This window comes from Sturnus vulgaris, chromosome 12 (genome assembly GCF_052056855.1).
Source record: "Sturnus vulgaris isolate bStuVul1 chromosome 12, bStuVul1.hap1, whole genome shotgun sequence".
NCBI lineage: Eukaryota > Metazoa > Chordata > Aves > Passeriformes > Sturnidae > Sturnus > Sturnus vulgaris.
In genome coordinates, this window is record NC_142254.1 from 3,997,187 (window position 1) to 4,018,760 (window position 21,574).

Below are 21,574 nucleotides of genomic sequence, written 5' to 3' on the forward strand. Positions count from 1 at the left end.
CCTGAAGGTCAGGCCCTGGGGCATTGCTCAGGGGCTCCTCCAAAGTGTACTTTTCATTTTTTAAAGGACTGGAAAATAAAGAGATAACACATATTGTTCTTAAATACCCAGACTTTTATCTGTCCATCTCAGTTAAAGGCAATTAGCTGGGAAAAGTGGTGATGATTTTGCCCATGTTTGGTCTTAGTTTCCACAAAAACTGCGATGTTTCGTTTCCAATGTGATTTCACAGTAGAATAGGCAAAGCATATTTAATAACTGGGATTTTTTTCAGTGAAGATAATGCTGCAGTTAATATGTGCAGTTAATACCTCTAAGGTGAAGAAGCAGCAGTGGAGCACTGCACCTGCAGCAAATCATATCGTGCTTATCCAAGGCCCTGACACTGAGTTTGTGTATTATTTTCATATAATTTTATTGTTGCTCAGTAAATTTCTTGGTAAGGAAATCTTCTACTCCATCTTGTAATTTTGTAACAGTTTCAAAGCAGATTCACATCCCTGGTGCTACTGTGACTCATGCCCCATTTTTGCAACCTTTTTTTTTTCCCCTCCCTGCAAATACTATTTGGAAAGAGAGTGGAAAAAAAATCGACCTATGATCATGTTTCCTCACTCCTCACCTAGTACTTGCTTACAGTAGGCAGACGTTTGCTCAGTAAGAACTGCAATCTTCAGAAATAAAGGATGATACTAACTCAAGTAAATCACTGCAATGGAATTTAATAACATAAAGCTACAGGCTGTCAGGATTACTGGCAAAATATCAACTGCTACCCCAGCAGGAAATAAATTTTCCAAACTGGGACTATTTCCTAGTGGCCAAAGAGAAGGCTATTGATGGGATTTCTTATATTCACATCTTTTCATATGATGGAGGAGGAGAGGAGGAGAGCATTAACAGAATGAGTGGAGTGATACAAACGTATAAGAAATATACACATATATATCATATATATGTGTCTGCCATAAGGGTGCTCAGATTCTGGTCCCAATTCTCGTCCCTCTTACCTTTACTGATGTGTGTCAAAACATGGGACAATTCAAGGTCTGCCATTACGTGTCTGTTTCCAGCATGGTCATTGTCTAGATCACCTGACTGCTTTATCTGTGAAAATGCACAAAGCCAGTTAGCACCTAGTTCTGCGAAACTAAGAGAGATTGTGCAGAGATAAGAGTCATTGTTTTCAGATTCAACACTTCATGCAGAAGTGTTTTGCCAATTAACAGGGCAACTTAAAGAACACAGACATCAATGGAGAGAATGGTCTTATTTTACTATGAATAGTAAAGCAACACAAAAGTAAAATTATACATTTAAAAAAACAATAAATTACAATTCAGCTTTAACAACAACAACAAAAAAAATAAGTACCTAATCATTACTATACAAGGAAGAGAATAGTGATTGAGAAAGATACATCACCAAGTTCCTAAATACCATCATCCAAAGTCCTCAATTGCAATTGGTGAGCCCCATTTCGCAGAGGGGACCTGGAGAACTCTTCCTGTCAATTGCGAAAGTCCCACACGGTGCATCCACCCATAGATGAGGTTTCTGAATTCGCCCTGAAAGGGAGTCCTGTTTTTATGGGTCCAAATCAGCCAGTCAAAGTGACTTGTTTATGTTTTTACACAGAAACACCTGGATCTGATGGCACACTGAGCCAGAGCCCAGGCCTTGGCTGGGTGGGTTTTCCCTAAAATATCATACAAACAAACCTCTATTAATGTCAGTTGGGAAAGTTTCTTAAAATGATACATTTCTTGCAGATAACTACACAAGACTATGTGGAAGTTTCTAAAGCAGCCCATTTGGTGTTAAAGAGCTGGGATAAGCCTCTTGGTAATTTATTTTTTAACTAAGTGATACTGATGGTGTTAGTCCCACAGTGCCCAGGGTTGTAAGTAAACTCTGGCTTAGGCCAGCTGCTCAGGCCTCAGCACATGAAGAACATACTGATATGCTTTAGATGAAAATTCTTAAGCGTTTGACCTTCCTTACAGATAGTGCATGCCCAGTACACCAGGTCACAGAATTCACTTTCTTCTAATATTAAAAATAAATGTCAAGCAAACATCTGTATCTGTACAACCCATTTTCAGAATGCATTCATCTATATTTCTAGCTTATATTTCTCAATCTTTTCAATGCAGCAATCAAGCCTTCTGATTCAGGCAGTAATCATGAGAAAGTTTGTGGTATGAAACCAACTCTATTTAGGAATTCTAATAGCAACCAAAAAGCTCTGGAGACAAGATGATGAGAAGAGCAGGGACATGGTTTTTTTTAACATAAATTAGGTTTTGGAATGTTCTAAGCTGCAATTTACATTCCAGGGTCAGAGAGCATTCCTACTCAGTCATTATCCAGCTGAGCACTGCTGAGACCATACAATCAATATGTGCCTTTTGCAAAAAAATCATGTTCACTATATGCCAAGAAACCCTGCAGTGACTTAGTTAAGAAACACTTTATCAGTGCTAATGCAGTCCTGATGAAGTAGCCTTTACTGGAGCCAGGGGAAGGCAGGGTGTAATCTGGCAGAGGGAGCGCTGGGTGATATAGCCCAGACACTAACAATGGGCAGCACTATCTTGGACTGCTATCTCGGACTCCTGGTTTTACTGTAGAAACTTGCTAGGTGTGCTGACTTTCCTCAAAGAATCCATCAGCAACGAAGAAAGGCTGCATTTTGTTACCAGCATATGTTAGAAAGTGTCTTGGGTGTTGTATCAGGCAGAAATTTCTGCAAATGTGTGTTTTACACGTAACCATGATAATCATCCTTGTTAATTGAGCCTTCGGCCTGACTGCGGGCTCTGAGGACTTCATTTGGAGTAATATCTGTAGCCTTTCAATGAGATCAGTTCTCAATAAAGCCAGTGACAGCCGTGCAAACTCAAAAGAGGGTTACATTAAAGTTACTTTAATTGGCAGATTGTATCAGCACAGCCTTCCTGGCAAATTACTCATTTACCTTAAACTAGTTTCTATGTATTGCATTGGAGTTTTACACTGATTTGCAAGATTTCAATTTTAAAATCCTTTTTGTCAGATATGTATCTCTTCTAAAAGCAGAAAATTTAAAACATTTTCACGCTCAAATCAGAAATTGGAGCAAGTTTCCTCCTTTCACCTACTTAATACATATTTTGATACATTCATCCAGTATGTTTAGAATTATTGGGGAAAAAATAGTGAGGTGAGAGTGAGCAAAATCACAATGAACAAAATTCAGCTGCTTTCAAGACAGCTAATCTTTGGATCCCAATTTCTGAGTTGCTGACTCTAGTATTCTTCCTTAAAAGCCTTAAAAGCAGTAGACATACAGATTAACCAGCCTGCCCTGTAGAACCCTTTGGATATCCCAGTGTTTTCAATAAGGATATCATTCCAAGGATATTTTTTTCTTTGATTAAAAAAATGTTCTCTCTTCAAAATTTTTTGCCTGATACAACTACACCGTAATTCAAAGCAAGCCAAAAAACGGGAAATAAGGCCGGGGGAGGTGGGGAGGAAGGTAAGTTTTGTAGTACCGATAGAAGTATTGCATCTGTCAATGCTAAATGCTCAGCAAGCTCTGTGGCTTAGTCATGGCTAGGAATAAGAACCAATACTGACGAATTTCTCACACAAGTGTCCAATAACATTTGTGAAACCGGTTACGCAGCGTTTCAGACAGGTGGTCTCTGCATCTCCAACAACTGCAGACCTCCGCAGTGTTGAGGTTGGTCCCGCAGCAGTTCCCTGGAGCACCCAGCTGTACCTTCCATTGACATACCGCTGCCCTCTTCAGGGGTCCGGGCTGGAGCACCGCAGTTCCCGGGCTCCAGGAGCTCTCCCGGGTTCCTGCCTTTACACACACCAGGGTGGGGAGGGAGAGGCCAGTGCTGCGAACCGTGCCGGCCGGTCCATACGCACCCCGGGCACCACCACCGTGACCCTCGTCGCTGCGGGGGCACCTGTGGGCTTGGGAGCACGCCTCAGAGAGGAACGAACCGGAACCTCGTGTCCCCGAGGAAAGCTGCTGGCGGCCCCACGGTGCCGGCAGTGGCCGCTCCAGGGGCTGTGGCCAGGCTCGGCGGCGCGGGAAGCGCCGGGAGGCGAGCAATGCCCCCGGGGCGGCCAGCCACACTCGGCACGCCGCAGCGGAGAGCGGCCGGGGACCGAGGAGGGGCGAGCTGAGCCGCCACCGCGCCGCGGGGCACCGGGCTCCGCTCTCGGGCAGCCACAGCCACCGCAGCCACCCCGCCAGGGCTCCTACGGGAACGGCCCCGGGGGTCGCCGCGGGGACCTCCACAGGAACACTGGGCGGCGGAGCAGCAGCGCCGTGGGGCGGGGCAGCTCCTCCCCGCCACCACCGGAGGTGGGGCCGGGCGGTGCCGTGGGGCAGCGGTGGCATTTCCGCAGGGTCGTGGCTTCGCCGAGAAGAGCTCGTCTGGTAGCAGTAGCCGAAGGACGGCTGGCCGGCCTGCCCGAAGATGACAGACGCCCTGCTGCCCAGCGGCTGCCAGGCGGCGGAGCCGGCGGGGGACGGCTACTTTCGGAAGGTGGGGGGCTCGGTGGCCAGCGCGGATTGTGTGCACTGTGGGCTGTGTCCGGGGCAGCTCCTCCCGAGGGCGGTTCAGGGCTGGGGGCTCCTTCTCCGTCCCTCACGGTCTGCTTTTTCCTGGCAGAGCGTCGTGGGCTCCGTCCTATGTTAGCCTACGGGGGTGGGGAGCAGCCTCGGGGTGCGACGGGGCACGGAGGCGAGGTGGGGAGCTGGCCCTGAGTGCCCGGCCCTGGGGGTCTGTGAGCGCCCGGCCCTGGGGGTCTGTGCGTGCCCGACCCTCGGGGTCTGTGCGTGCCCGGCCCTCGGGGTCTGTGCGTGCCCGGCCCTGGGGTCTGTGCGTGCCCGGCCCTCGGGGTCTGTGCGTGCCCGGTCCTGGGGGCTCTGCGTGCCCGGCCCTGGGGGGCTGTGCGTGCCCGACCCTCGGGGTCTGTGCGTGCCCGGCCCTGGGGGTCTGTGCGTGCCCGGTCCTGGGGGCTCTGCGTGCCCGGCCCTGGGGGCTCTGCCCGGCGCGCACTCCGGCCGGGGCACAGCCTTGAGCCGGCGGAGCGCTGTGCGGGGACCCTGGCTGCCCTTCCCTACTGCTGAGCTGGGCGTCACCCTGAAGGACAGGAGCCCTCGTAGCTTCCCAAAATGAGTCAAATTCCACTTGTCGACTTTATTTTTGCTGTCTTTATTTCATTTATTTCCCTCCTGCTCTCTTCCCCGTTGGCTACTCGCTGTGTCTTCTCGCGCGCTCTCTAGTAAATTGCCTTGTGTACCTGTAAGAAAGTTTACTGGAGTAAGGTAACGAAGTTAACAGATTCATTAGGAAGTTCCTAATGAACATCTGCCCTAATTACTTTTCAGACTGACTGGGCGGCTTATGCCATAACCTGCACCTGAATTCTTTCTTCACAACAGTAATTATAGTTAAGTGCTGCCTGTAATGCAGCCCTGTGGGGTCCTGTGAACTTCACTGGAGGTAAAGGACAGTAAGCGCCGTTTGCAGAGAGCTTTAATTCAGCCTTCCCTTGCTGTTTTTAAGTTCTCAACATCTGTATTCCATTTTCAAGGTTTCAAGTCGGGGTGTAGGTACACGGGGGTTTTGGTGTAGATTCCAGATCCAAGACCATGAACTGTCTAGTCTATGGAGGGGGTAAAAAAAAGCTGCATACATCAGGTTGTTGCTGCCCGCCTTTGCGCAGAAACAGCCTCATTATGCACTTCAGCAACCTCCTGGATTACGTGGTAGGAAGGCACATATGCTTTGCTTTGTTGCCCTCTTTACAGGCTGTTTGATTTTTTTTGCCACGCTATTTATCAACCTCACAAGCCTGCAAAAGCTTAAACAACAACATTGCCCTTTAGCAGAGGTACTGTTTCTAGCTGAAAAGAGCCAAGCTTTACCTGTGTCAGCCATGCTGCAAGGAATCACCACCTCTAGTTATTTACCACCTTGTAAATAAATAGACAGAGTGAAACAAAACTTGGACCAGATCTTGTCTAGCTTCCTCATTTGAGTAATCCTGCTATAATAGTTGGTGAGTAAATCACCTTTTTCTTAGTAGTCTTTAGCAGGACTTTCAGTCTTGAGCAGTCTGTCCCAATCATACAATGTGGCCAAGTTGTAATTATTTAGTTTTCATAGCTATATTTTCAACACTGTAGGAAGCTCTTAGGCTGCCTTGAGGCATGTTAGTAAAAAAGTTAACTTTTCATGAACTTAGGTCAAATTAACCAACTCTTCCACCTATCTGTTTTTACTGATAAGGGCTAACTAAAGTTTAGTAGCCAAGCTGTACCTCAGGTCATAAGTATAGAACTTCTACACTCAGGCTTGCTAAACGACTGAGTTTATTTTAAATTAAGTTGTTGTATGTTACAGTTAAGGTCACTGAAACAGTATTAGATCAGTGTAAAGCCTATTGGACAGTTATTAAGTTTTTCTCATATATGAAAATACTATAAGATTAATACCTAATCATGAGCATCTTACCTATTACTTACTGCTTTAGGACATAAGTAATGAAAAAGTGGGAATCTGATAAAGTCTGAGTGAGCCACATGCTTCCCCCTCTGTTCCTTTAGAAGTTCTAGGTGAAGGGGGAAGAAAACCAAAACACAAAAAAAATGCACCAAAACAATCCCACTCCTGGAATCTTTACCAGGTACAAGCTGTGAACCCAAGGAGATAGTTTAAATGTGGTATCTGCATGTCCCTGTGAATGGTGTACTTGGTGATTTCATGTGACTGCAATTAGTGGGTCTTCCCCCTTCCCCTCTGAGTTACCTCGGTATTGTTTTCTCATTCCTTTCTAAATCACACTATTTGTTTTCCTGAAAGGATTTGAGGGCTAGTTTACCACTTTGTTGGTGCAGAATCACATCAATTTCCAAGGACAGTCCTCGTGTTTTCAGGTCAAAAGACACTTAATTGACCTTTTTTATTCTGTAAGCTGTGTAGCAAGGTGAAAACACTTGCTTTGCATCAGTCCTGCTCAAACGTGTCTTCCAAGCACTACTTACACAGTGAGGTTGCCTTCCATGCTTTCTAAGAATATTGTGCACAATGAAATTTTATAATTGAGAAAAATGGGGCAATTGATACAGTATCCAATTGTTTTAGACTCTTCATAACTTTTTTTGATGAATGGATTACTATGGGAAGTGTCCTCAAAGCCTCTCTTGCTCTTCTGTGAATTATGCTTTTTGAAGTTTTAAATACAGCATACCAGAAAGCAGCCTTCAGTATCCCCAAGATGCAGTATGTAAAAGAAACGATTTACTTAATTTTCGTTTAGTGCCTTTTTTTTTTTTTTTTTTTGTGTAGAGAGGGGGCCCTGTAAAACTATGACTGGCCAGAAATGGGGTAGCAGATGCACAGACAAGTTTTCTGCTTTGACTTCTGTTATCACACTAAAAGGTTACTCTGCCATGTGAGTCTCAGATGTGATGGGTGTGAAGTCCACTTGCACACTTTCTCAGATTTACCCTCCCCATTCCCTTCCAGTGATGTCAGAGCTGCTCCGGATGGACCTTTTCCCCTTTCCCTTACCCTGCCTTTTTCCATTATCTCCTTTTTCCCCATGGCAAAGACCTATCATATATATGTGCAAAATTAAATTTTCCTTAAACCTATAAGATACTTTGAGCTGGCTCTGTGCTGGTGTGGTTTTTGTTGGTGTTTTTTCTTTTTTAATAGTCTAATTTTAAGTATATTACCTGTGCAGCCACACAGGGTATCTATAAGTCTATCACTGTTGCCCCTATTCACTTCCTCTTGTATTGGCCCTCCAAAACAACCCTCTTGAGCTGTTTGATGAGCTGCAACCAAACCTGTGAGAAGAATTTTACTTTTAAAAGCAAAACGGACAACAACAAAAAATATCCTTGCTGGTGTCCTGAGGAGGGTATGGCAAAATGAAGAAGCACCTTACTTTCCATCAAAAAGAAGGTGGAGCTTCTGCCTGAAACTTTTTAATTTCTGGGGAGATAATGTACCAGGAACTGGTTCTGCTACTGTTGTGTTTATCTTGGCTTAGTTCAGTGTACATTGCCAGGGCACACTGTACCTGTTCTCCTAGATGGTGTGAGTGCTCTTGGACCATGAGCCTCATAACTTGACCTATTCTTTATGGAGTTTCACATTCTTTCACTGTTACTGACAGCAATCTGTGAATCAACAATGCATATCCCACACATCCATCCAAATTCTGCCCCCAGGCTTTCTTCTCTATGAAAATAATGACAAAACTAATGATAAGAGCTAAGAAGAATTTGCTTTAAAAGTAGAGCAAAGCATTTAGACAGGAAGTGTTTTTCAGCAGACCAATAGTAATTAAAGCAGGTCTGTTGTCATGCGCTGCTTTGCTTACCTGAGATGCTTCTCCCAGCCATGGTTATTTTTTACACCTGCCATGGTTCAGTGGCTTGCTTGGTCTCTCAAATGTCTTCCTGAGATTTTTTTAGTTACCTTTGAATTCTTATGAGGGAAACAGCTTCCTTTTTCAAGCTGTTCTCTTTTTTTTTTTTTTCTTTTTACAGCACACCATCCCACTTAACCAGTAAGCTTTTGCAAAGTAAATATCCCTGAGACACATCAATGTATAGAACTCAGGATATTTATAATGTAATACTCCTCCAGTCACGGGATCCAGTGCTCGTGTGATGACCTATTAGTAGGGCTATGCCTGCCTTATTTTTTGTTTGTTTGTTTGGGGGTGGTTTTTGGTTTTGTTTTTCTTGTTTGGTTTTTTGGGTAGGAGCAGAGCAAGGAAGGGATGCTTAGCAAGGTCTTTCTACTCTATTTTTCCTACCTTGGCTTACTGCTTTATAACACCAGCCCATAGGTGTTGTAGACTGGCCATATTTTCAAATTTCTCACTAGTCAGAAAGTTGCAATAAATGGTAAGAAAAAGCCATAGTTAATTTTCCAAGGTTAACATTTCTGCAGCTCTCTAGGAATTGGCTAGCTCAATGTAAAGAATCCTGGCTTCAATTTGGTTGTTCTGGATAGCAGTCCACTGTGCTACACAGAGGCAGAGCATTAGGACAGCTAGCTTAATTAATCTTTAGATTTTGATCAGATGCATAATTTTTTTCCCTTTCTTAAAGCTTTGTTTCTGTCTGTGAGGCTAGATACTTATCATAGAGAGCAAGCTGATTCAGAAGGAATGACTCTATATTAGTCCCCTGTGTCAGGGAAGAAGGCTAAAAGCAGCAGCAAGCAGCTCCATAAGTGAAGCACCAGACTGAAGATGATGATGGGTATAGTAACTACTCATGAATCAGCACTTATCTAATTAACTCTGTGTGCTTCCCCTCTTTTTGGGCTTTTTCTGCAGGGCTTCCCTCCACCTGTTGTTAATGTATCAGTTTACCAACCTGCCACACCTGTCCTTCCACTGGGGTTTAGCTCACGGGGTTCTTTTTGAGTCATTAGTAGCCAGGCAACCATCAACATTAGCATTGACACAGGAATATTTATTTGGCTATTTGTTCTCTTTCCACTTGTCTGGCAGGACAGAAACAACATAGCAATGATTCATAACCCTTGTCATCGAAAATCCACTCATTATATACAAATTCATAAAACCTAAAACAGAAAGTAGGCCTTCATGTGAAACTAAGAATCATCTGAAACCTGGTTAGTCAAGAGACAGATGTCTGTGATGAAATATGAATGTTAAATTTTGCTTAGTGAGTGCTGTGACAAAGTGGAGTTCATGTAGGAAATACATATTTGGAGTCTAATACAATGATTAGTTCTTTATATTAATCTTTGGGCCAGACATTTGTTCATGGCACAAGCAGATCAGGCTCTGGGAGACCAGATCTTCTTCACCTCTTTATTAAACAAAAAACAACAACAAAACACTCAGATAAAACCTGTGCTTCTGAAAGATCTGCACTATATAGCTAGATTTTCAAAACTGAACTAGTGGTAACATGCAAGAAGAAACATTTATTATAGTACTGCAAGAAGGTAAGGAAATGACAGTTTAGCAGGACTTGGGATTAATTCTAGAAATACTGGTGTGAAATACTCTGCTACTGTTGGGGGTTGAATGCTTTGCTTTTCTTTCTGTGGAATTTCTCCCATTGTTATGCTAAGTAATTGTGGCTACACCTTAAAACGACAGATAATGTTCTCTCGTAGGGGGGTGGCTGGAGGGAGAGGGGGGGGGGGGGGGAACCGGAAAAGGAAAGGTGGGATAGGGGGGTCTGGAGCGGGGGACTGCCTCTCGCTTGGCTCCTGGAGTGGGAAGAGAACCTGGGCTCTGCTCTGGCATCTTCCCCTGTCATCCCAGCGCTGAGATCCACGCTCCCTGCCTTTGGACATCGCTCCGCTGCTCTCCCAGCTCACCCTACTACCTCCGGACACTCTGCTGAGCACCACGACCGACACCGTGAGGGGGAGTCACTTTCCCCATCCCCTCTCTCCCCTGGGCCGCGGCCGCCATCACCCAGCCCTCTTCAACTGCGCGGGACCTGCCCTGCCCCCACAGCACCGGTAACAGCACAGGGAGACGGCCTGCGGCCAGAAGGGACTGGAGCGGAGCTAGACTGTTTCTGTTGCCAATTTTTATAGCTGTTGTTGTTTTTTTTTCTGCTTTGTTAAATACCAGTAAAGAACTGTTATTCTCATCCCCATATCTCCTGCCTGAAGGTGTCTGAATTGGACCTAAAATAATTAAAAGGGAGGGGGATTGCACTCTGCATCGCAGAAAAGGGGCTCCTGCCTTTCCTTAGACCATACCTGTCTTTCAAACCGAGACAGATTTTGGCGCCCGGAACGTGGGGCATTGCCTGAGGGCATTGAGAGAGGGGTAGAAAAGGGGATAACAGTTCTTAAATTACCCAAGCTTGTGGTAGGTGACACCATGCTGTCCAGCTTACCCTGGATTGGCCTCCATGTGGTCACTGCTATATCTCTCCCATTTGCAAGCCTTTTTTTAAACATGAGTTTCATAACCAAGGTTACTGTGGCTATTATCCAGTTTATTATGTGGGTTGATCAGTTGAGGAATTCATGGATTTTTAATTTTCTCTGGAAGATGGCCACATGGATTCAGAGCTATCACACTCTAAGTGTGTGTTTCTGGGGCTACTTCAATAATGGTACTTACTGTGAGGAAGTGGCAGCAGGTGAAATTTTTTCTCAACCCATCACAGGGTTTTTGAAGTTCACCCCACCAGTCTTCAAGGGGTTCCAATCCACTTTAAATGCTAATGACATTATATTGTGGCTAGTGTTGCTTATATCCCTGTTAAACCTGTTCTATCTAACATTCAGAGATAAGGGGAGATTGACTTGGATAACAACCCTGATACCTACCCGAGGAAATAGTGATGTTACCCCAGAGCCTGATCCTGTCCCAGAGACTAGGGAGGTTACCCCAGAGCCTGATCTTGTCCCAGAGACTAGGGAGGTTACCCCAGAGCCTGATCCTATCCCAGAGACTAGGGATATTACCCCAGAGTTTGACCCGGCTCCACAGCCCACCTCGGAAAGGAACCACCCAGAATGGGTGGGGGTGCTAGCAAAGGAGATACGTGAGATGGGCCAGATGCTGAAGGAGTACCTCTCCCCAGCTGGTGAGAAACCCTCCCCCTGCCTTAAAGAGGGAGACTCTGGTGGTGCAGCAGTGGGACCCACAGATGTTACATCTGTCCAGGTTCCAGCTGAACTGCAAGGGCACTCACAGCCAGCAGCAGTTGCCCCTGTGGAAACTAGGAAGTCTAAGATGAAAACAAGGCACCTAGATAATAAGGGTCAGGAAGGGGGCCCCTCACAACCAGCAGGGGAGCCAGAAGTTGAGATCATCACCGAGTCCCTGTCATACGAGAGTCTCCGTAACCTGCGAAAAGACATTGTACGGCGGGGCCGTGAGGCTTTTACAACCTGGTTACTGCGGGTCTGGGACCTTATGGGTACAGGTGTGCAACTGGATGGTACTGAGGCAAGGAATTTGGGAGCCTTGACCCAGGACTCAGGTGTGGACCAGGTATTTGTAAGGGAGACAGGTCTCCTTTCCCTCTGGGAGCGACTTTTAATGAGTGTGAGAGAGAGATTTGTCCACAGGGAAAGAATGCAGGAGTACCACCAGAGAACACGTTGGAATACCCTTGAGGAAGGGATCCAAAAGCTGAGAGAAGTGGCAGTACTGGAGGTGCTCTTTGGGAGGGATGGACAGCATGACAATGACCCTGACAAGGTCAGGTGCACAGGGCAGATGTTGTGGAATCTGGCAAACCTGGGCCCATCTCAATATACCCCCTTTATTGCAATGATTGATGCTGATACCAACCAAGTGACAGTGGGTTCTGTTGCCAACAGGCTCAGGAATTATCAGAGTATGATGGCTGGCCCAGTGCAGGCTCATGTCTCTGCTGTGGCTAAGGACCTCAGAGAGGAGTTTAAGGAGGAGATGAAGGAGATAAGGGAAGAGGTGAGGAAGATCAGTGCAGCACCAGTGAGAGTCATGGACCCCAAAAGTAGAGCCCAACGCCCCCCAGCTAGGGAGAGAGGGTACACCCCACGTGCTGACCTGTGGTTTTTTCTACGTGACCACGGGGAAGACATGAGAAGGTGGGATGGGAAACCCACTTCTGTCCTGGCAGCACGGGTGCGCCAAATCAGGGAGGGGAACACCAACAGAGGGAACTCCACTAAAGTGAGGGTAGCCTCAGCCTCCCATGGAGGTGCAGGGTATTACAGAAGGGAGGATGATCTGTCAGATCCCCTTGAAGGAACCTCCAGTATGTATGCCCAGGAGAGAAATAATAACCAGGGCTAGAGGGGCCCTGCCTCTAGCCAGGGAGAGGCACGGGAAAACCGGATCTTTTGGACGGTGTGGATCCGATGGCCTGGCACATCAGAGCCACAGGAACACAGAGCATTGGTTGACACTGGTTCACAATGTACATTAATACCATCAGGACATGTCGGAAAGGAACCTGTTTCAATTGCTGGGGTTACAGGGGGATCTCAGGAATTGACTCTGCTGGAGGCTGAGGTGAGCCTGACTGGGAAAGAGTGGCAGAAACATCCAATTGTGACTGGCCCAGAAGCACCATGTATCCTAGGCATAGACTTCCTCAGGAATGGCTATTACAAAGACCCAAAGGGACTCAGGTGGGCTTTTGGAATAGCTGCTGTGGCAGCAGAGGGCATTAAGCAGTTGAACACCCTGCCTGGGCTATCAGAAAACCCATCTGCAGTGGGACTCCTCAGGGTGAAAGAGCAACAGGTGCCAATTGCTACCTCAACAGTGCACCGCCGGCAGTACCGGACGAATCGAGATGCCGTGATCCCCATCCACAAGATGATCCGTGAGCTGGAGAGCCAAGGGGTGGTCAGCAAAACCCACTCACCCTTCAACAGCCCCATCTGGCCTGTGCGTAAATCGGAAGGAGAATGGAGGTTGACAGTGGACTATCGTGCACTGAATGAGGTGACTCCACCGCTGAGCGCTGCCGTGCCGGACATGCTGGAACTGCAGTACGAGCTGGAGTCCAAGGCAGCAAAGTGGTACGCCACCATTGACATCGCCAATGCATTCTTCTCCATTCCTCTGGCAGCAGAGTGCAGGCCTCAGTTCGCTTTCACCTGGAGGGGTGTGCAATACATGTGGAACCGACTGCCCCAGGGGTGGAAACACAGCCCCACCATCTGTCATGGGCTGATCCAGGCTACACTGGAGAAGGGTGGAGCTCCAGAACATCTGCAGTACATTGATGACATCATTGTGTGGGGGGATACGGCAATGGAAGTATTTCAGAAAGGAGAAAAGATCATTGAGATTCTGCTGGGAGCCGGCTTCGCCATTAAAAAGAGCAAAGTCAAAGGGCCTGCCCAAGAGATCCAGTTCCTGGGAGTAAAGTGGCAAGATGGACGGCGCCAGATCCCCAGTGAGGTCATCAATAAGATCACTGCAATGTCTCCACCAACCAGCAAGAAGGAAACACAAGCCTTCCTAGGTGCCATAGGCTTTTGGAGAATGCACATTCCTGAGTACAGCCAGATTGTGAGCCCTCTTTACCTGGTCACCCGCAAGAAGAACGATTTCCACTGGGGCCCTGAGCAGCAGCAAGCCTTTGCCCAGATCAAGCAGGAGATTGCTCATGCAGTAGCCCTTGGCCCAGTCAGGACGGGACCAGATGTGAAGAACGTGCTCTACTCTGCAGCCGGGAACCATGGTCTGTCCTGGAGCCTTTGGCAGAAGGTGCCTGGTGAGACGCGAGGCCGACCACTGGGGTTCTGGAGCCGAAGCTACAGAGGGTCCGAGGCCAACTACACTCCGACGGAGAGGGAGATCTTGGCCGCCTATGAAGGGGTCCAAGCAGCCTCAGAGGTGGTTGGCACAGAAACACAACTCCTCCTGGCACCCCGACTGCCAGTGCTGGGCTGGATGTTTAAAGGAAAGGTTCCCTCAACCCACCATGCCACTGACGCCACATGGAGTAAATGGATTGCCCTCATCACACAACGTGCCCGTATTGGAAACCCGAATCGCCCTGGGATTTTGGAGATAATTACCAACTGGCCGGAAGGGGAAGATTTTGGCCTTGCCGACGAAGAGGAACAGGAACAGGTGACCCGGGCCGAAGAAGCCCCACCATATAACCAACTGCCAGCAGAGGAAACATGCTATGCTCTTTTCACTGATGGTTCCTGCCGCATCGTGGGGATGAACCGGAAGTGGAAAGCAGCCGTATGGAGCCCCACACGACAGGTTGCACAAGCTACCGAAGGAGAAGGTGGATCGAGTCAACTTGCTGAACTCAAAGCTGTTCAGCTGGCCCTGGACATTGCTGAAAGAGAGAAGTGGCCAAAACTCTACCTTTACACTGATTCATGGATGGTAGCCAATGCTCTGTGGGGATGGCTGGAAAGGTGGAAAAAGGCTAACTGGCAACGTAGGGGAAAACCAATCTGGGCTGCCAATGAATGGAAAGACATTGCCACCCGGGTAGAGAAGTTGCCTGTGAAAGTCCGTCACGTAGATGCCCATGTCCCCAAGAGTCGGGCTAATGAGGAACACCGACACAATGAGCAGGTAGATCAGGCTGCACAGATAGAGGTGTCGCAAATAGATTTAGACTGGCAGCACAAGGGAGAGGTGTTCCTGGCTCGATGGGCCCATGATGCCTCAGGTCATCAGGGCAGAGATGCCACATATAAGTGGGCACGAGACCGAGGGGTGGATCTAACCATGGACAGTATTTCTCAAGTTATCCATGACTCTGAGACGTGCGCTGCCATCAAGCAGGCCAAGCGGGTGAAGCCCCTCTGGTATGGGGGGCGATGGTCCAAATATAAGTATGGAGAGGCCTGGCAGATTGACTACATCACACTGCCTCAAACCCGCCAGGGCAAGCGCTATGTACTGACCATGGTGGAAGCCACCACTGGATGGTTGGAGACCTACCCTGTGCCTCATGCCACTGCTCGGAATACCATCCTGGGCCTGGAAAAACAAGTTCTTTGGAGGCATGGTACCCCTGAGAGAATTGAGTCAGACAATGGGACTCATTTCAAGAACAGCCTTATAAACACCTGGGCTAGAGAACACGGCATTGAGTGGGTGTACCATATCCCCTACCATGCACCAGCTGCAGGGAAAGTTGAACGGTGCAATGGCCTGCTTAAAACCACCTTGAAGGCACTGGGTGGGGGAACTTTCAAGAACTGGGAGATTAATCTACCAAAGGCCACCTGGTTAGTGAACACCCGAGGTTCCACTAACCGAGCAGGCCCTGCCCAATCTGAGCCCTTGGGAATATCGAATGGAGATAAGGTTCCAGTGGTACACATGAGAGGTATGCTAGGAAAAACTGTTTGGGTGAATCCTGCCTCCAGCAAAGACAATCCCATCCATGGAGTTGTATTCGCTCAAGGACCAGGTTGCACCTGGTGGGTAATGCAAAAGAATGGAGAGACCAGATGCATACCCCAAGGAGACCTTGTTTTAGGGTGAAATACCTATAGTACTGTGCCTATGTCTCTAACTGCATGTATGTATATATAATGTAACAGTTTAATTTGATATAGCATATTAGTATGGGAGAAATTCAGGGGTGGATAATGTTGGGGGTTGAATGCTTTGCTTTTCTTTCTGTGGAATTTCTCCCATTGTTATGCTAAGTAATTGTGGCTACACCTTAAAACGACAGATAATGTTCTCTCGTAGGGGGGTGGCTGGAGGGAGAGGGGGGGGGGGGGGGAACCGGAAAAGGAAAGGTGGGATAGGGGGGTCTGGAGCGGGGGACTGCCTCTCGCTTGGCTCCTGGAGTGGGAAGAGAACCTGGGCTCTGCTCTGGCATCTTCCCCTGTCATCCCAGCGCTGAGATCCACGCTCCCTGCCTTTGGACATCGCTCCGCTGCTCTCCCAGCTCACCCTACTACCTCCGGACACTCTGCTGAGCACCACGACCGACACCGTGAGGGGGAGTCACTTTCCCCATCCCCTCTCTCCCCTGGGCCGCGGCCGCCATCACCCAGCCCTCTTCAACTGCGCGGGACCTGCCCTGCCCCCACAGCACCGGTAACAGCACAGGGAGACGGCCTGCGGCCAGAAGGGACTGGAGCGGAGCTAGACTGTTTCTGTTGCCAATTTTTATAGCTGTTGTTGTTTTTTTTTCTGCTTTGTTAAATACCAGTAAAGAACTGTTATTCTCATCCCCATATCTCCTGCCTGAAGGTGTCTGAATTGGACCTAAAATAATTAAAAGGGAGGGGGATTGCACTCTGCATCGCAGAAAAGGGGCTCCTGCCTTTCCTTAGACCATACCTGTCTTTCAAACCGAGACAGCTACGATTGCTGTTAGAACCAAGGTTGTGTGCATAAGTTCCATATATACTTGTTATTTAAACATACATGTTTAAATACCTGGAGGATATAGCCATTTGTGTACACTGTTGGGCTTGACAAGCTGCACTGGCTGGAAAAGACTGGCTTCCTTTAAGTAAGGAGGCACACCTAGTTTCAACTCTGTGTCACCTTCAGACAGTGTGGCTCATCTTAAAAGTTCAAACCACTACTTTGTAAATCATATTTATGTTAATTTCAAATACTAACTGCTCTTACTCATTGTTTGGCAAACAGTCATGATTTTTGCATTCATCATGACTGGACTTCTGACGTGTGAACCATGTAGAAATGCTGTTTGGAAAAGGGATCTTCTACATGGAGGAAGACAAAACTAAACACTGGCTTGGATCTGTTTGCTAAATAGCTTTTTAGTACACAGAATTTGTGCATTATGTATGGGGGTATCTTTCCCAGACTGTGTATTTCTTGAGGGTTATTTTCAGATATTGGTTATTTTTGCTGTCTTCTATGCAGACTCCTACCCATCAGTTTTATGGCAGCTTGATTATAATAAAGAGTTTAAGCCTGCAAATGAGCACAAACTAGCTGAGTGTCCTCATTCTCTATGCAGGAGATGTAAAAAGAACATTTTCCAAAAAGTAAAATATTAATTCCTTATAGGCTTTGTGAAGTTAATGGAAGCCATATACTTGCAACAGGTGAGCATATCCTGAAAACAGACTCCTCTTATCAAAATTGTCACACGTGCAGGTGCACTGGAGGTTATACAGGTACCTTGGTCTGTCAGTGCCTTGTCCTGTTAGGGCCCAGGGCTGGTTTTCCTTCTTACAGAGAATAGTGCCTGGGGACCTGAAAAGCAGGGAAACATCTCTTACTCTTTTTCTCTTTTCAGAGAGTTTCAGATCACTGCAGTTTTGTACTCATTGTTCAGGGGGAACTTGATCAAAATTTAATTAAAATGAAGAGATCACTTCTATGAGCTTTATGGGCTTGGGAATCAGGCAGTTGATCTTCCTGAAAAATTTCCCAGTAGTGAAGCTGTAAAGAAGTATTTGAATGATGTCATCGAATATGTTTGACACACAGAAGGCTGTGAGGAGGAAGCTGCAGCTTTACACAAAAAAATGAAGGGCAAGGCAAGGATACATTTTAGAAGGATGCTTAAACTAAGTGGTTAAGAAAGAAGTTGGAAGGAAATACTTGTGCATAAATATGTAGATAACAGGTCTGAGATGAGAATTAAATACTCCAAATGAATGTAAGAGCACGAGGAAATAATTGGTGAGGTTCAAATGAAAAATGGCATGGATAGAATGGAAGATCAGGCTTTGAATAAGAATAGTAGTAGAAGAGATGATACAACACAAAATGAAGGAAAAGCAAAGTGGGGAAGAACAGCTGCATCCCAGATAAAGAACCAGACTAAGAGCAGAAAGCAGCTTGTGGCTGCAACACCATGTTATACACTAAAGTGTACCTTGCTTATGTCTTTGTGTATAATTGTGTGTAAAGGAGCATAAAGTACTTGGTAGTTAAAGGACTGCTTCTTATCTGAGATGAATGATGAGTTTGCTGCATGTGTGTATTCCCTCCAGTAAAAAGTTCATCTTCTGTGTGTATCATGGTTTGACACTGGCCAAGTGCCAGGCACTCAGGAAAGTCCTTTACTCACTCTCTCTTTTGCTCTCAGCTGGGCAGAGGAGAGGGAAAAAAAATCATGAAGGGCTCATCAGTTGAGATGAGAGAGAAAACACCCTAAGAGCAAAACAGTTTCAAATTTAAAGGTATAAAGGAAATTTATTAGTATCAGAGTCAGAGGAGGATAACGAGAAGTAAAATAAGCCTTTATAACACCTTTATCCTGCAGGCCCTCCTTCCTTCCCACCAACAGTGCAGGGGAGTTTTTGTCAGTTCATCACTCGAAATCTTTTTCTGTTCACTCAGGGAGAGGAGTCTTTTCTCTGCTATGCTGTGGGATGCCTCCCATGGCCAAACAGTCATCCCAAAACTGTTCTGGGCTGCTCATCCACAGGGTGCAGTTCTCTAAAGATAGGCTGCTCTGGTTTGGAAGCCAGGGCTCGCTCTGTCTCTGGAAGCAGGGGCCCTCTCTATTCGGGTCTCCCATAGCTCAGAGCTTTTCTCTGGCATCCACTCACTCCAGTGTGAGCACTTTTCCCACAGGCTGCCAGTGGATCTCTGCATACCCTGTGCACTTCAAGTATTACAAGTTTGTTTCACCATGGTCCTCACCGTGGCCTGCAGAGGAGTCTCAGCTCGATGCTTGCAGCACTTTCTCCCCCATTTTTTTTTCCACTCGCCTTGGTGTCACCGTGTTTTCCCTCACATGTCCTCACTTCCTCCTCTTCTCTGACTAGAAGAAAAACTGCTCATAGCTACCATTGCCAACAAGTTGCACTAATTCAAAGATTCTTGCAGGATCTCACAGCGCCGAGAGGTTGATTTTGTGTAAGATCTGTATGAGAATTGCTCGCCATGGTTCCTGGGCCTGCTGCTGGACGGGCAGCCCTGCCGGCATTGCACAGGCAGTGGCGGCTGTGGCACCGGCATTATTTGATCTTGACATTATTTAATGTTGGCATTATTTGATGCTGGCATTATTTAATGCCTCTCCTCAGGCGGGGCACCAGGAGGGAGAAGGCACCACGGCTGCCCCTGCCCTTCCACCCACAGCACGGCTGGCTGGGGCAGGCAAGGCTCCGTGCAGGCCGTGCTGGGATGGCCATGGCACCTGGAAAAAAACTCTGTGTGTGCTGCTTTCATTTTCTTAAATGTGTCATCACAGAGGCATTGCCAGCCTCTCCTATTGGGCCAGCAGCACGTCCATCTTCAGAGCCATCAGAGATTGGCTCTGTTGGACGTGGTGGAAGGTTCTAGCAGCTTGCCACAGAAGCTATTTCTGTGGTCTTTACCTGCTTCTAAAAAAACAGGCAGTGTGTGGGACACATATTGAGAAAGTAAGAAAATTACAGCCTGAAAAATATTCCAGGCTGGAGCTTCTCAGCTCTGTTCTCAGCCAATAAACTGGTTCAGCTCAAGGCTAGGGAGAATTTCTCCCAGGGTGATCATTTGGTCACAATAAAAAGGAATTAAGAACAAGATAGAACAGCTGTTGGGGTGTGTGCCCAGGCCCTGGCAATGGGGTGTCTTCTCTCTGAACCAATCACCTTTTCTCTACTCTTGGGGTTGCAGTCATGCTATAAAACCAAGTGTGTTTCTGAATAAACTTGGCTCTTTCTTCCTGTCATGACAGACCACCATGTAGCTGTGCATCTTATTTCTGCCTCACTTAAAGGATTAAAACCCCTTTCCACGGCTACAGCAGTGCCAAATCAACACAAAGTGTCAAGCTTGCTGTGAGAGCGTTCTCAATGAAGAGAACTGAGGGCTTGTGCTGTGAGTGGGATTTCAATGCAATAATTCAGTGTGGTGTTTTTTTTGAAGTTACATGGCAAATGGTGCTTCTGAAGATGTTTGCACAAGCTTCCTGGTGCTTTACCTATTTATTCAAACTTTTCAAACTAGATGTGTGAAATTTACATTATTGGGCTATGCGCCTTCTCAGTTGAACTAGTGTAATCTATTTTGATCAGCTCATTTCTCTGTTGTCAAGTCAATTTGCTTTCACTTGACAACAAAAACAAGAACTGAACTTCAAATACATGATCAGAATTTCATGGTTTATTTAAATACTCACTTTTGGTATGTCATTGCTTGACCACTCGCAATTAGAGCTTGTTAATAGACTTTTAAATGCTTTTGTAACAAAATGAAATTTTTCTAGTCAAAACTGAGAGGGAGAGGTCTAAAATAGTGCATAATTTAATGGCTGGAGTAGTTGAAAGAAGACTTAGAGAGATCTGAACCTCCTTCTTGTGTAGTGGACAATACAGTAGGACTGCTAAGGGTTGTAATGATACCCAGTGAGGCCACTCAAAAGGACATTTTTCCTTCAAGGGCAAGCCTTATAATAGTGATTGTATTCAGAATTATTAATTAAGGCTGCAGGGATGTGCTGGTGGACTCTTGAGTATTAAGATTCAAATGCATTTGATACTTTTTAGAAAAGGTAGCAGGGGCAAAGAATAAATTGTGGAAGCGAAATTTCTAACATATTTTAAAAAGTTGTTAAAACTGTGTTTCCCTTAAACAAAAAAAAAAAAGACAAACATGGAGTCCTATTCATCTGTAGCAGTTTTAGCTTATCAGTGCTCAGAATACAATGGCTCAGTGCTGTTCAAACATAGGTTTCAGCAGTTTGACTCTTGTACCTGTGTAAGGAATGCACATACATGGGAGCATTCTTGTGAATTCTAGATTTCACACTTGGCTTTGGAAGAGCCTAATTTGATAAGAGTCTGACAGTATAATCATTTTACCCTGTTAAGCTCTATTTTGGTAGATTTGAGATGTGAAGAGGGGAGCCTAGGAAAGGAGGGGTAGGAATTGTATTTCTGAACCACCAGAAGGAAAGGTCAGAGATCCTAAAACTGGGAGCAGGTTTTTGAGCACCAGAGTCTGTTTTGGACAGTTGTATTTCAAGGCTGCATATATCCCAGTATGGAACTCTGATATTTTGCAAGGGTTAAGCAGAAGCTTTGATGGGAGTTGCTGTCTTGCCAGATAAAATCCTAGAAACTTAATGACATTCTGTCAAATTTGGTTGCATTTACAAAATATCTTG

The 21,574-nt window shown here is 46.4% G+C and overlaps 1 protein-coding gene across 1 annotated transcript in view; it reads left to right on the forward strand.

Annotated features, from left to right (window-relative positions):
• The first annotated feature begins 4,291 nt into the window (after positions 1-4,291).
• The window catches only part of RHPN2 (rhophilin Rho GTPase binding protein 2), a 36,486-nt gene continuing 19,203 nt past the window's right edge, over positions 4,292-21,574 (forward strand). The window contains exon 1 of the mRNA XM_088171830.1: positions 4,292-4,553. Within this exon, the coding sequence (XP_088027956.1) occupies positions 4,485-4,553 (69 nt within the window). The 5' untranslated portion in view covers positions 4,292-4,484. The remainder of the gene's footprint in view (positions 4,554-21,574) is intronic.